This window comes from Pongo abelii, chromosome 1, assembly GCF_028885655.2.
Source record: "Pongo abelii isolate AG06213 chromosome 1, NHGRI_mPonAbe1-v2.0_pri, whole genome shotgun sequence".
In the NCBI taxonomy this organism is placed as follows: Eukaryota; Metazoa; Chordata; class Mammalia; order Primates; family Hominidae; genus Pongo; species Pongo abelii.
Window position 1 is genome coordinate 218,479,756 of NC_071985.2, and position 16,492 is coordinate 218,496,247.

The window sequence follows — 16,492 nt, forward strand, 5'->3', positions numbered from 1 at the left end:
CTAGTCTGAGTTGGGTTTCTGACACTTGCAAACAGTAAAATTTCCTGGAAAATATGTTTATTGACACTCGAGCACAAATATCACTGTGTACTCAGAATGAAAGGTGTTAATGTGGGTTCTGACTTGTTTGAGTAAAACCCACCAGGCTATAATCATGCACAAAGTTTACCTTTAAACTTGTAAGAGTAAAGCAGTGGCCCCAGAGAAGAAGTGATTTAAGACCAAGGAACCAACCACAGGTAGTAAAACATTAGGTGGAGAAATCTGGAACAAATAAACAGTTCTCTAGCTACAGCAGCCTCTGGACTATAAACCTCAAATTTCTGTTTCAAAAGTTATACCAGGGAAAACATTCCAAAGTTTTTTTAAAAAACTTCCAGTTGAAGAAACAGGTAAAATTTATAAACATTCATCTGTTGTGTATATTATACATTAATGTCAAGCATATTTATCAGATGTATCAATATGATTATATTACTATATATGCAAATGCATATACATGTATGTGTATATTTAGAACCACATATCTCCAAGTTCTGTTTTAAAGAGGTAATGAAGGCGGGTAATCCCAGCACTTTGGGAGGCCAAGGTGGGCAGATCACCTGAGGTCAGGAGTTCGAGACCAGCCTGGCCAACATGGTGAAACTCTGTCTCTACTAAAAATACAAAAATTAGCCAGACGTGGTGGCGGGCGCCTGAATCCTAGCTACTTGGGAGGCTGAGGCATGAGAATTGCTTGAACCCAGGAGGCAGAGGTTGCTGTGAACCGAGATCGTGCTACTGCACTCCAGCCTAAGCAACAGAGTGAGACTCCGTCTCAAAAAAAAAAAAAAAAAAAAAAAAAAAGAGGTAATGAAGACTGTTCAAAGCGTATTTTCCCTTTTTCCTATTCCTCAGTTAACTAAGTAAACTATTAACCAGCGCAGTTCCTAGCAGATAGCGGGGGCATTCGTTCTTTCTCCTATCCCCAGAATCTCCTATCCTCCTTTTTAGGCCTTCTTTCAGACACTGGGTAAATGAAAGAGGCAGAATAGCATAGTGTTATGAGTGGAGGTTGGTTAACTTTTGCTTAGAGAGCCAGAGAGTAAATATTTTTGGCTTTGTGTGCCATATGATCTCTGTCTACTCAACTCTGCCATTGGAGCAGAAAAGCAAACACTGGCAACACCAATATGAAGGGGCATGGAGGTGTTACAATAAAACTTTATTTATAAAAACAGGAGATGGTCTCAATTTGGCCCATGGAATGTAGTCTGCCGACCTCTGGTTAAGAACATGGGATTTAAAATTAAGCAGAATTGGTTCATCTACCTCCTCTGCCTCCTACCATCTATAACCCCGAAAAATGTGTTATGTTTTGTGCCTCACCTGTAAAATGGAGATGACAACAGATACTTCTTACTTTGTGAGAACTGAATGAGATCGTATATATTAAGTACTTAGAACACTTCCTGGTACATATAATAAATGCTCATTAAACATTAGCCACCAGACATTATCATCACCATCAAAAAAGAAACTGAAAGGGGGGAACTGAGTTTGTCCAGGAACTTCAGCAACATCCCTGGTGAAAAGATAGTGGAGGCGAATGAGGAAGCCCCTATCTGAAACTGCATTTTCTTCTATCATTGGTGGCTTTCATTTCTACCCACATGATAGATCATCCCCCATGAGCATGTGAAGTGGCAGGCTGGCGGCACTGCAGTGAGGAACTTGCCTGAGCTCTCAGGTGACCGAGGTGCTCTGGGCTGTTGGGAAAGACTCCCAGACCGGGACTCAGGAGACTTAATCCTGGTTCTGGCCGTAACTGATTACACAATCTTGGGAACATTGCAGAACCTCTTTGGGCTTCAGTTTATACAGTGATGGGATGGTCCCAAAGGCATGTATGCAGATTCTGAAGGGGGAAAGGGAGCCTGTGGTTAATGTGTTCCTGCCCGGCAAAAGTTGGAAACTGAGGCTCAGAAAGGCTGGATTGCCGTTGGAGTTTGAACTTCAGTCTATCGTACTCCAAAGCCTTTGTGTTCTTCACTGCACTCCCAAAGAGCTTCTCCTTTAAGGCAGTGAGTAGCCGGGCATATGCGCACTCTTTAGGTTGGGCAGGATGTCATGAGGTTGCAAGAGGGTCAAAGGACTGCATCCAGAAGTCATGTGGGAAGCTCCGGCTGGAATGGGAGCAGGGCAGAACAGGCCAGCGTAGGTTTCCTTACCTAGCTGCTTTATAAGAACAGCACTAGTGTTCACAGGACAACCCTCACTCACAGCTCCTTTCCTGGAAATCATAAAGCACTAAAGAAACCAACAAGCAAACATCATAATGGCAGGCACAACGTGGCAAGCACATCTGACTTTGACTTGGATTTCACATGCCTGACACTTAGGTAGGGAATCCGTGTTACTACTCAACAGTTGCTTCAGGGCATTGCAAATGGCCCTGTAGGTTATGCCTCGCACAACTCCAGGGGGTGCCATCTTCGTGGACTCTACTGTGAATGGTGACTGGAGTTGTGCAAGGTGGTGGTCCTAGGCTATACTTTTTTTTTTTTTTTTTTAGACAGAGTCTTACTCTGTTGCCCAGGCTGTGGCATGATCTTTACTCATTGCAACCTCTGCCTCCCGGGTTCAAGCAATTCTTGTGCCTCAGCCTCCTGACTAGCTGGGACTATAGGTATGTGCCACCACGCCTGGCTAATTTTTTGTTTTTGGTAGACATGGGGTTTCACTATGTTGGCCAGGCTGGTCTCGAACTCCTGGCCTCAAGCGATCCTCCTGCCTTGGCCTCCCAAAGTGCTGGGATTACAGGCATGAGCCACTGTGCCCGGCCCCTAGGCTATACTTTGGCAAAAAAGCTATGATATATAGCGTGTACTCTTAAGCATACCGTGGGTGCCAAGGTACTTTGTCAACCAAGAGTTTCTTTCTGTTTTTCTACCTTGTATGTCACTCCATGGGTAAGTTATTTGCAAAGGCTTCCATTTGGTAGTTGGGAGGTCTTGGGAGGTTTTCTGTCCATGGGAAGGCTCACAGTGGAGGCAGGTGGCTGCTAGTGTGCTCCTCTTACCTTCCTGCTGTCATAGGCGCCAGATGCTGGGCTAAGCAATTTGCAAACGATGACCCGTTTAATACTACAGTAACCCCACATGGGAGGAACTATTAGGATTCCAATTTTACAGAAATGGGAACTGAGGCTTTGAGAGGTGAAGCAACTTGTGCATGATCCCACAGCTGGTCAAGAGCAGGGCAGAACTGTGGACACCCACGCTAGTCATTGTGATGTCTACAAACACATTTGGGTCTCTAACTTTTGCCTCCACCTCCCATTTCCTATTGAAATGGCTGTCACGTCCCTCTCTGTTGGTTATGGTCACCACAAAGCCTGAAATAAATTTTTCCGTTTGGGAACTCTTTCTTGGGAAAAGAACAGCTAAGCCTTACAATATTAGGACAATCCTCTTCCAAAGGAAACAATCCTTGAAAACTCTACAGCGGGGAAGACACAGCGCCCTCTCCAGGGACTCAAAGAATCAATAAGAGACAAGAACATGCTAGAATCAAGACAGCTACACATTTCTTGGAAAAACTGGACCCCAAAATGAGATGAGGTTTGATGAGAGACGCTCTTCACTACCTCCTTTTTTCTTTTTTCTAGCTCACAGGTCGAGGTCATCGAGCAAATAGAAAGGGAAGCCATCAGAAGGAGAAACTCAGTCCACATGGCTGTCCTCACTCAGGCCTGCAAAGGACCCTTTGTCACTAAGAGCTCAGAAGAAGCCTGCATGAATGTCTCTCGATCTAGGAATGCTCTGAAAGGGAGCCAAGAGCAGTTTTGTGAGGATGGGGTGGAGGCGGGTGAGTCTTCTGAGGAAAACCTGGTAGGGACAGAGGCTCGGCTTGCCCCCTGGAAAGGCTCAGGCTGCTGTGAGGTGCCCTGGGCACGGGCCAGGGGGCAGATGTCTGGCAGCCAACAGTCCCTTAGCTAATAAAGCAGGAGGAAACTGCATGTAGAAATAAGAATTTTTAAAATTCATGTACAGCCAAGTGACTGTAAAAGTGTGCTTTGTTGGCCGGGCGCAGTGGCTCACGCCTGTAATCCCAGCACTTTGGGAGGCCGAGACGGACGGATCACGAAGTCAGGAGATCGAGACCATCCTGGCTAACACGGTGAAACCCCGTCTCTACTAAAAATACAAAAAATTAGCCGGGCGTGGTGGCGGGCGCCTGTAGTCCCAGCTACTCCGGAGGCTGAGGCAGGAGAATGGCGTGAACCCGGGAGGCTGAGCTTGCAGCGAGCCGAGCTCGGGCCACTGTACTCCAGCCTGGGCGACAGAGCGAGACTCGGTCTCAAAAAAAAAAAAAAAAAAAAAAGTGTGTTTTGTTGTCTTTGAAAACCAGTTGATGATACTGCTACAGCTAGCAGCTGACCCAATGGTTTTCTCCCAATTGTTACCTGCAAGTGGAGACAGAGTTTAATTCACAGTGACTAGCTGTGTGGTCCTGGGCAATTACTCAATCTCTCTGAGTTTCAGGTTCCTTGTCTGTAAAATGGGGATCATGAGAGAGCCCATGCCATAGGCTGTTGCATTAAATAAGGGAAAGCAGGTAAATGCCTTAGCACAGCATCCCTCCTGCTCCTCCTCATTATTCCATTATAATAACTCTACCATTCTCATTCATCAACAAAATATAAACTATTATACAAAACAGAATCTTTTTTTTTTTTTTTGAGGCGGAGTCTTGCTCTGTCACCCAGGCTGGAGTGCAGTGGCGTGATCTCAGCTCACAGCAACCTCCACCTCCTGGGTCCAAGCAATTCTCCTGCCTCAGCCTCCAGAGTAGCTGGGACTACAGGCGCCCGCCACCATGCCCGGCTAATTTTTTTTTTGTATTTCAGTAGAGACGGGGTTTCACCGTGTTGCCCAGGCTGGTTGCAAACTCCTGAGCTCAGGCAATCTGCCCGGCTCGGCCTCCCAAAGTGCTGGGATTACAGGTGTGAGCCACCATGCCTGGCCAAAACAGAATATTTTATAATACATTCTTTTACTCCTTCAGTAGTGAAGGTTGGATGTCTTTACCACTGGGTGACACACTTATGTGATTAAAACAAAATACCCCTCCCCAAATTTGTACACTTAGGTTCACAGCTGCATCATTTGCAACAGGCAAAAGGCGGAAGGAGCCCACGTGTCTACCCATGGAAGAACGGATAAGCAAAATGTGGTCTCTCATACAAGGGAGCATTCTTCGGCTTTCAAAAGGAAGGACAGTCTGACGCATGCTACAACATGGATGAACCTTGAGGACTTGGTGCTAAGTGAAACCAGCCAGACACAAAAGGACAAATATTGTACGATTTCGCTTATACAAGGTACACAGAGTAGTCAGCTTCACAGAGACAGGGAGTAGAACGGTGGTCGTTAGAGGCTAGGGTGAGAGGGCAACAGGGAGACAGTGTGCTCTTGTTTAATAGGGGCAGAGTTTCAGTTTTGCAAAATGAAAGGAGTTCTGTGGATCGAAGGTGTGACAGCAGCGCCACAATGTGAATGCACTCAACACCGAACTGTTCCTTGGAAGCGGTGAATATGGTGAATTTCATGTTACATGTATTTTACCACAATTTATAACATAAAAAATTGCACAAACCAACACAAAAAGTCAAGTATCTCACGGGTGTCTTTCTAGGACGTGGTGATGGCAATGTGCTGAAAGTGGCTTGTGGTGATGGCTACACCCCTCTGTAAATACACTGAAATGTGTTGAATTGTACGCTTAAAATGGGCGGGGTTTATGCTGCATAAATTATACTTCTATAAAGCTGTTCAAAGCAAGGAAGCAAACAAATGCTAAGTTCATGAGGAACCCTGTAGTGTGACGGGTGCACTTGCTGTCTTGGTTGTGGCAATGGCTTCACAGGTATATCCATGTGCCCCAACCTAGCAAATGACGTACTTTGGACATGTACAGTTTTACTGTATGTCAACTATACCTCAATAAAGCTGCATTTTAAAAAAAGCAGCATAGTTATCCACATAAGAATGAACCCCTTATATTTTATTAAACAATGCCCCTTTTGATGGGCATTTAGGTTTCAAATGTTATGCCACTACAAATAATACTTCAATAAATATCTTTGTATGAAAAAAAAGAAATACAGATATTGTGTGTCCTCCTCTTCCCCCACTGGCAAGTCACAAAATTAGAATTTCCCATGGAGGGGCCCCGGGAACCTGTCATTTTACTGAACAGTCGCCCTCAAATTCTGATAATCAGACATGTTTAGAGAAACACTGGCTCGGACTTCACAGACTTGGCTTTTCCGGCGCTTATGTGTTGAGAGCGTCTACTTGGACACTGAGTTTCAGGCTCTACAGACATTCTCTCCATGCCATGTGCCGTCAAGAAGGCAGAGACCTGGGCATATGAAGAAGTCTGGCCCAGGTCACAGAGCTAGGAAGGAGCAGTGCGCTGATCTGCCTAAAAATGAAATCCATCTCTGCATTTTCAAAAGCACACCTTGTTTTCCGCCTCCTCTCAGGAAGTTGCACATTTTTGGAAAACTGGTTCTATGTGAGCCAAGATGCAACTCCAAGAAATGCCCAGAAGAGGGTGCTAAGATTCTCTCCTTCCCGGGACCTGCCAGAATGACTCAGAACTCCACAGGGTCGACTCTGTGTCTCTGCTGCATGTGTGCAGCGTGCGATCACAGTGGCACCAATGTGGATGAGCGCCACCCTGCAGCTGCATCCGAGCGCCGGGCTGCACGAAGGCGACATGGCCCCTCTATCCCCCAGTGGCCCGGACTCACCGGAGGTGGATTTTCAATGACCAGTTCATAGGTCAGCCCTGCAGACCCAAATCTCAGGATGTCTCCAGGGATGAGCTTCACAGCCACGTTTTGAATGTGGCACTCGTTGACAAACGTGCCGTTGCGGGAATTGAAGTCCTGGAGAACAAAGCTGCACTCCGCCTCATTATATTCAATGAGTGCATGGTGGTTGTCGATGTCAGGAGACTGCAACGGAGAAGGAGGACAGTCGTAGTCATGAAAACAAAAATGACACGGCCCCTAATGTTTCGAGCTGAGTGCTTTACCTGTTTTGCCACCGCCAGATCATCACAACAATCCTCATTTTAAAAGGAGGCGGCTGAGGATCAGAGAGGTTAAGCGACTTGCCCAAGGCCACACAGCTAGTGCGTGAAGGAGCTTGGGATATGTGCTCTGTCTAACACCAGACCTGGGGACAGGTACCTAAGTTGTTGAGTGGGGAAATCAGGCAACACAAAGGCAAAGGGATCTTGGGAGAGTCATACTGGGCAAATATGGGACCAGGGAATTGGCCATTTTCTTTTCCTTTTGTTTGTTTTCATTATTTTTTTAATTTTACCAAAACCGAAAATGGTCAAGGAATTGGCCATTTTCTTTTTCCCTGATTCCACATGGGTATTTATGGTGGTACTCAGTACCAGGGCAGGAAGCAGAAATGGCCCAAACAAGAAATAGAGAAAAGTACTAAAGAAGCCATTACCGTTACTTATAATCCCACCCCCACCAGTGGCAGCCATGGTTAACATTGAGGTTCACATCCTTCAGCGTTTTTTTTCTATGCTTACGTTCTTTTAAATTTTTTTTAAACAAAATTAATCACACCCTACATACATAGTTTTATAACTACCTTTGAAAAACCTTGATGTACAATAAACATTTCCCATGCGATTAGTTATTTCCATTGCTTCTTAAAAGCTACTCAGGATTTGCCTAACCACAGATGACCTGCTTTTCAAAAGGGGGCTTGGTGTGACCATGTTTCCCCAAAGGAAAGGGGCCCCAGCCAGTGCGTCTGTGAACTGATGGCAGGGGACAGAAGCTCCTCTGTAATTTCACTTTAATAAGAGGACTGAGCGAAGCTCAGCACAAAGGAGGTGACTGCATGTTCCCCTGGCCGCAGGGCCCTGGAGGGATGAAGGGAAATGTTCCGACTGTGAGCTGCAGGCAACACTGAAGTCTTCGTCTTTTTTTTTTTTTTTTTTTTTTTTTTTGAGACAGAGTCTCGCTCTGTCACCCAGGCTGGAGTGCAGTGGCAGGATCTCGGCTCACTGCAACCTCCACCTCCCGGGTTCAAGGAATTCTTCTGCCTCAGCCTCCCAAGTAGCTGGGACTACAGGCGTGTGCCACCACGCCCAGCTAATTTTTTTTTTTTTTTTTTTTGTCTGAGACAGAGTCTCGCTGTGTCGCCCAGGCTGGAGTGCAGTGGCGCGATCTTGGCTCACTGCAAGCTCCGCCTCCCGGGTTCACGCCATTCTCCTGCCTCAGCCTCCTGAGTAGCTGAGACTATAGGCGCCTGCCACCATGCCCGGCTAATTTCTTGTATTTTTAGTAGAGGTGGGGTTTCACCATGTTAGCCAGGATGGTCTCGATCTCCTGACCTTGTGATCCACCCACCTCAGCCTCCCAAAATGCTGGGATTACAGGCGTGAGAGATAGGGTTTCACCATATTGGCTAGGCTGGTCTCAAACTCCTGACCTCATGATCCGCACGCCCCGGCCTCCTAAAGTGCTGGGATTACAGGCGTGAGCCACCGTGCCCCGCCAAAGTCTTCATCTTTTAAGGGCACTGTCAACCAGACATCCATGCCAGCTTGAGACTTTGCAATTATTTTCTAAGTTTATCTTCTCAGGGCACCCTGTCCAGCTTTTATATAAAAGTACTTGCACTTAGACATATAAAGTTCCATCATATAACAACCTAGAGCTTATATTAATAATAGAATATATTAATATGTATACTAGAGTAACAATAAAACATATTACTTACACCTTACAAGCCAGGAAATTGCTTAGTGCTTTATTGCATTGCCCTATTTCATCTTCACAACAATCTAGGGATAGTTTCCCATTTGGTAGATAGGGAAACTGAGGCACAGAATGAATTTACCCAAAGTCACCCCGCTTGACAAGTCACCTGGCTTGTACTCAGCTTCGCCTGATTCAAATGTCTGTGCTGTTAGCCACTTTCCAAGTTTCCACCAAACACTTTGCCACCCAAAATATGAAAACACAAAAGAAAGCTGAAGCAGCCATACTAATTGCGGCCAAGGCAGTTTCAGAACAAGAAAAACTGGGGATAAAGAGAAGCATTAGGCCAGGCGCGGTGGCTCATGCCTGTAATCCCAGCACTTTGGGAGGCTGGGGCGGGCAGATCCCCTGAGGTCAGGAGTTTGAGACCAGCCTGGCCAACATGGTGAAACCTCATCTCTACTAAAAATACAAAAATTAGCCGGGTGTAGTGGTGCACACTTGTAATCCCAGCTACTCAGGAGGCTGTGGAAGGAGAATCGCTTGAACCCAGTAGGAGGTTGCAGCGAGCCAAGACCATGCCATTACACTCCAGCCTGGATGACATGAGCGAAACTCAAAAAAAAAGAGCCATAAATAATGGTAAAGGGGTAATTCTCCAAGAAGAAATAACAATGCTTAATGTGCATGCACCTAACAACAAAGTGCCAAAATACACAAGGCAAAAACTGATAGAACTGCAAAGAAAAATAGATAAGCCCAGTATGACAGCTGAAACTTCCACAACCCTCTGTCAGTAATTAGCAGAGCCAGCAGGCAGAAAATTAGTAAAGGCATAGTTAAACTGAACAACATCGTCAATCAACAAGATCTAATTGATATTTATAGAACACTTAACCCAACAACAACAAGGTGCACATTCTTCTTGGGCTGACATGGAACACTCACTAAGCTATACCACATTCTGAGCCATAAAACACACCTCAATGAATTTAAAGGAATAGAAATCATGTTGAGTATGCTCTCAGACCACAATGGAAGTAAACTTGAAATCAGTAACAGAAAGATAGGTGGAAAATCCCAAAACATTTGGAGATTAAACAACACATTTCTAAATAACACACGGTGTTATTTAGAGAGAAGAACTCTCAGGAGAAATTAAAAATTATCTTAACTAAATGAAAATGAAAATACAACTTAAAATTTGTGGGAAGCAGTGAAAGCAGTGCTTACAGGGAAATTTATAGCCTTGAATGCACACATAAGAAAAGAAGAAAGATCTGAAAGCAATAATCAAAGTTTCTACCTTAGGAGACTAGAGGAAGAAGAGCAATATAAGCCTAACATAGACAGAAGAACTGAAAGAAAGATTAGATCAGAAATGAATGAAATTGAAGACAATAGAGAGAATCAAAGAAAACAAAAGTTGGTTCTTTGGAAAGATCAATAGAACTGATAAACCTCTAGTAGGTAACCAAGAAAAAAAGAGAGAAGACACAAATTATTGATATCAGACATGAAAGAGAGGCCATCACAGCTGATCCCATGGATATATTTATTATAGAATATTTATAAAAATATATTTTACATTCCTATTTATATGCTATAAAACATATGTTATATATTTATATAACATATGTTTTTATATCATATCAATATATATTTATATTATATTTATAATATATAACATATTTATTTTATAAGTATGTTATATAAATATTTATATTTATAATTTATATATCATTTATATTATTATTTTATATATTATTTATAATGATATACAAAGGAATATTATAAACAGCTCTCTGTTCACAAATTTGATAACTTAGATGAAATGGACCAATTTCTTGAAAGACACAATTTACCCAAACTCATACGAGGAGGAAGAGATGATCTGGGCCCTTGTCAAAGAATTTGAATCAATAGTTAATAACCTTCTAAAACAGAAAGCACCAGGCCCAGATGGGTTCCCTGGTGAATTCTATCAAACATTTGAGGAAGAAATGATACCAGCTCCCTACAATCTCTTCCAGAAAATAGAAGCAGGAGGAATACTTGCTAACTTATTCTGTGAGGCCAGTATCACCTGAATATACCCAAACAAGGTAAAGACATTACAATAAAGGAAAACTACAAGCCAATCTCTCTCATATACATAGATGTGAAGTCTTCAACAAAATATTAGTGAATATAATCCAATAATGTATAAAAATAATTACACACCACAACTAAGTGGGATTTATTCCAGGTATTCAAGAACTGATTTGGCGTTTGAAAATTAATGTAATCCATTGCATCAAGAGGCTAAAGAAAAAAAAATGGGGAGATATATTCTTTTATTTGTAATTGCCAAGTGAAATATGACGTTTAAAATCTTTTCATATGCTTATTTGCCATCTGTATGTCTTCTTTGGCAAAGTATCTGTTCAGATCTTTTGTCCATCTTTAATTTGGGTTGTTTTCTTATCGTTGGGTTTTAAGACTCATTTATTTTGGATAAATGTTTATAGCATCTTTATTCATAATTGCCAAAAACTGGAAGCAACCAAAATGTTCTTCAGAAGGTAAATGGATAAACAAACTGGTAGAAACATCAGTCAATGATAAAAAGAAATGAGCTCTCAAGCCACAAAAAGATACAGAGGAACTTTAAATGCATATTGCTTAGTGAAAAAAGCTAATCTAAAAGGGCTACATATTGTATGATTTCAACTACATGAAACTTTTAGAAAGATAAAACTATAGAAAGATTTGTGGTTGCCAGGGGTCAGGGGAAGGCTGGGGGCTGTGTTGAACAGGTAAGCACAGGGGATCTTTAGGGCAGTGAAACTATTCTGTATGATTCTGTATTGGTGAATACCTGACAGTATGCGTATGTCAAAACCCATAGAACTTTATAATGTGAAGAATGAATCCTAATGTAAACTCTGGGCTTGAGTTAATAATAACATATGAATATTGATTCATCAATTGCAACAAATGTATCATACTAACTAAGATGTTAATAATAGGGGAAACTGTGTGTGTATGTGTGAGTGTGGTGGGAGAGGGGTTGTTATATGTAGGAACTCTCTGTACTATCTGCTCAACTTTCTGTGAACCTAAAACTGCTAAAAAAAAAAAAAAGTCTAGGCCAGACATGTTGGCTCATGCCTGAAATGCCAGCACTTTGAGGGGCCAAGGCAGGAGGCTTGAACCCAGGAGTTCAAGATCAGCCTAGGCAACATAGGGAGACCCTAACTCTACAAAAATAAAAGAATTAGCCAGGTGTGGTGGTGCACACCTGTGGTCTTAACTACTTGGGAGGCTGAGGTGGGAGGATTGCTTTGGCCCAGGAAGTTGAGGCTGCAGTGAGCCATGATGGCACCACCACACTCCAGCCTGGGCAACAGAGCGAGATCCTGTCTCAAAACAAACACACAAAAATAATAAAGTTTATTAAATAAACATGAAAACATATTCGCTCTTTGGGAAATGCTACCCACATCATCTTCATCTCCATTCCTATTGACCACATTTCTTTGTGATCTAAGAACTCTCTCTCTCTCTCTCTTTTTTTTTTTTTTTGAGATGGAGTCTTGCTCTGTCACCCAGGCTGGAGTGCAGTGGCGCGATCCTGGCTCACTGCAACTTCCACCTCCCAGGTTCAAGCAATTCTCCTGCCTTAGCCTCCTGAGTAGCTGGGATTACAGGGGCGCACCACCACATCCAGCTAATTTTGTATTTTTAGTAGAGACAGGGTTTCACCATGTTACCCAGGCTGGTCTCAAACTCCGGACCTCAGGTGATCTGCCCGCCTCGGCCTCCAAAAGTGCTGGGATTACAGGTGTAAGCCACCGCACCCAGCCTATGAATTCTTAATAACTCATCAGAGAGATCAGTTCTATGTGTTGCATTTTGTTTTTCTCTTCCCAAATCCCATTACTTTCAGCTCTTCAGAAGCTGTCAAGCTGTGATTAAGAAATCAAAGCCAGGAGGAAGTTTTGGATGATACCACAAAATGGGACAAGCCTCTGCCTCGTGTTAGGCCAAGGGAGAGTTTCTGAGGACTGCCTGATAATACCACTCCCTCCTGTATTTAGATAACTGCAAAAAACTGATGTTGGTAGAAAGCTCTGCTGCCAACATAGGCTGAATGTACAAGCTCCACTCTGCTGAGCTGTCTCATTATGAGATTAACTGCTGTTCTGTTTTTATTATTATCAGCTAACATATTTTGAGAAGTTCCTGTGACCTGGACCTTACCAAAGCACTCTGTGTTCATTCCCTCATTTAATCTGCAAAACAGCCCTTTACAGGGAGTTCTACTATAATCTGCATATTACAGATGGAGAAGCTGAGACTCAAAAGGCGAAGTAAGAGACCAGCATTACCCTGTCAGTAAAACCAGAGAAAGACATTATAAGAAAAGAAAACTACAGACCAATATCCCTAATGAATACTGATGCAAAGATCTTCAACAAAATATTAGCAAACATAATTCAACAGCTTATTAAAAGGATTATATACCATGACCAAGTGGGATTTATTTCTGGAATGCAAGGATGATTCAACATGAAAATCAATCTGTGTAATATAATGCATTAACAGAATGAAAAGGAAAAACCAGGTGACTATCTGGACTGATGGAAAAAAAGCAGTTGGCAAAATTCAACACTCTTTCCATGATGAAAACACTAAAAAAATACTAGGAATAGAAGAAAACTACATCAACATAATAAAGGCCATATGTGAAAAGCTCATAGCTAACATAATTCTCAGTGGTGAAAGACTAAGACTTTTCCTCTAAGACCAGGAATGAGATAAAGATGCCTACCCTCACCACTTCTATTTGAAATAATACTGGGAGTCCTAGTCAGAGCAGTTAGACAAGAAAAAGAAGTGAAAGGCATTCAATATATCCCAGAAATAAAATTACCTGTATTGTTGGACAACATGATTTTTATATGTAGAAAGCCCTAAAGATTACACACGCACACACACACACACACACACACATATACATATAACACTGAATTCATAATAAATGATACAAAATCATTTATTTTGTACTCAGGATACAAAATCAGCACGCAAAAATCAGTGGTATTTCTATACACTAACAATAAACAAGCTGAAAAGTAAAGTAAGAAAGCCATTCCATTTACAACAGCATCAAAAAGAAGAAAATATTAGAAATAAACTTAACCAAGAAGGCAAAAGACTTGTACATTGAAAACTACACAATGTTGCTGAAAGAAATTAAAGAAGATACAAATACATGGAACGACAACCCATGTTCATGAATTGGAAGACCTAATATTGTTTAGAACATCAATACTACCCAAGCAACCTACAGATTTAATGCAATCTTTATCAAAATTCCAATGGTGTTCTTTTTTCCCAGAAATATAAAATTTTATTCTAAAATTTATATGGATTCTCGAACCCTGAAGAGCCAAAACAATCTTGAAAAAGAAGAACAGTTGGAAGTGTCATACTTCCTGGTTTCAAAAGTTATTAAAAAGATAGGGTAATCAAAACACTGTGGGCTTAGTATTTATGCCAGACACATAGACAGTGAAACAGATTAGAAAGCCCCCATATAAACCTTTGCATATATGGTCAAATGATTTTCGACAAGGGTGTCAATACCATTCAATGGTGGAAAGGACAGTCTTTTGAACAAATGATGCTGGGAAAACTGGATATCCACATGTATTAGTAAAAGAATGAAACTAGGCTGGGCACAGTGGCTCACGCCTGTAATCCCAGCACTTTGGGAGGCTGAGGCGGGCAGATCACGAGGTCAGGAGATCAAGACCATCTGGGCTAACACAATGAAACCCGTCTCTACTAAAAATACAAAAAATTAGTCGGGCGTGGTGGCAGGTGCCTGTAGTCCCAGGTACTCGGGAGGCTGAGGCAGGAGAATGGCATGAACCCGTGAGGTGGAGCTTGCAGTGAGCCGAGATTGCGCCACTGCACTCCAGCCTGGGAGACAGAGCGAGACTCTGTCTCAGACAAAAAAAAAAAAAAGAATAAAACTGGACCCTTAACTTACACCATAAACAAAAATTAGTTCAAAATGGATCAAAGACCTAAACGTAAGAGCTAACACTATAAAACCCTTAAAAGAAAACATAGAAGAAAAGCTTCAGGACAATAGATTTGACAGTTATTTCTTGGCAATGACACCAAGAACACAGGCAACAAAAGTAAAAATAGATAAACTGGAATACATTAACATTAAAACTTCTGTGTATCAAAGGATACACTCAACACAGTGAAAAGGCAACCTACAGAATGGAAGAAAATATTTACAAATCACATATCTGAAAAGGGGTTAATATCCATGATATATAAAGAACCCCACAACTCAACAGTAACAAAACCAAAATAACCCTATTAAAAAATGTGCAAAGGATTTGAATGGACTTTCTCCAAAGAAGATACATAAATGGCCAACAAGCATATGAGAAGAACGCTCAAGATCACAAATCATTAAGAAATTCAAATCAAAACCACAAGGAGATACCACTTTGCACCCTTTAGGATGGCTACTATAAAAACACAGAAAATAATTGCTGGCGAGGATGTGGAGATGTTAAACCCTCGTGCACTGTGGCTGGGAATGTAAAATAGTGCAGCCACTGTGGAAACAATATTGTGGTTCCTCAAAAATATAATAATAGAACTACCATATGATCTGGCAATGCCACTTCTGGGTATATATTCAAAAGAATTGAAAGCAGGGTCTCAAAGAGACATTTGTACAGTCATGTTCCTAGCAGCATTATTCACAGTAGCCAAAAGGTGAAAGCAACCCAGGTGTCCATGGACAGATAAAAGATAAACAAAACGTGGTGCATCCAAACAATGGATGTCATTTAGCTTTTAAAAGAAAGGAAACTCTGCCACAACATGGATGAACCTTGAGAACATATGCAGGTGAAATAAAGCAGTCACAAAATACATGTTGTGGCTGGGCAGGGTGGCTCACACCTGTAATCCCAGCACTTTGTGAGGCTGAGGTAGGAGGATTACTTGAGCCCAGGCATCAGAGGCCAGCCTGGAAACATAGTGAGACCTCATTTCCAGCTCTCCTACTTCCTAGTGGGGTGACCCTGGGCAAGTGATCTATTCCCTTGGGACCTCAGTCTCCTCATCTGTAAACAGACATAATAACAGAATGGCCCTTACGGGTTTGTGGTGAAGAATAAATGAAACAGTATATATAAAAAGCACTTAGAAGAGTATTTTAGCCCAATAGCAGGTGTTAAAATGTTCGCTATTATGCGCAGAAGGATGGGCTCTGCACTTAGAAAGCTCTGAGTTCAAGTCCCACCTCTGCTCCGTTCCTGCTGTGCAACCTGGGACAAGTTTCTTTGCCTCTCTGAGGCTGCTTCCTATGCTGCAAAAATGAGTGTGATAAGCTCTACCTCAAAGGACTGACATTAAAGATACTATTTGGCAAAATTTTCAGTGTGGTGGGATAACATTTTTGAAATTAACTGGTGTGTCAGTGTGTGTGTGTGTGAGCTAAAAACACAGGGACTTGCTATGTTGCCCAGGCTGGAGTGCAGTAGCTATTTCCAGGTACCATCAAAGCATAATACAGCCTTGAACCCCTGGGCTCGAGTGATCTTCCCTCCTCAGGTACCCGAGTGTCTGGGACGACAGGCACATGTGTGTATCGAATCATATTTCTTTTTACCTTTT

General features: G+C 42.3%; 1 protein-coding gene across 38 annotated transcripts in view; it reads right to left on the minus strand.

Moving 5' to 3' along the window:
- FHAD1 (forkhead associated phosphopeptide binding domain 1) overlaps nt 1-16,492 on the minus strand; it is a 151,131-nt gene that overhangs the window by 120,007 nt on the left and 14,632 nt on the right. For all 38 annotated transcript variants that reach the window (XR_008516775.1, XR_008516774.1, XM_054541338.1 and 35 more), the window contains exon 3: nt 6,803-7,009. Coding sequence is in view for 36 of the 38 variants with exons in the window: in XM_054541338.1 (XP_054397313.1) it covers nt 6,803-7,009 (207 nt within the window). In the remaining 2 variants the exon portion in view is untranslated. The remainder of the gene's footprint in view (nt 1-6,802; nt 7,010-16,492) is intronic.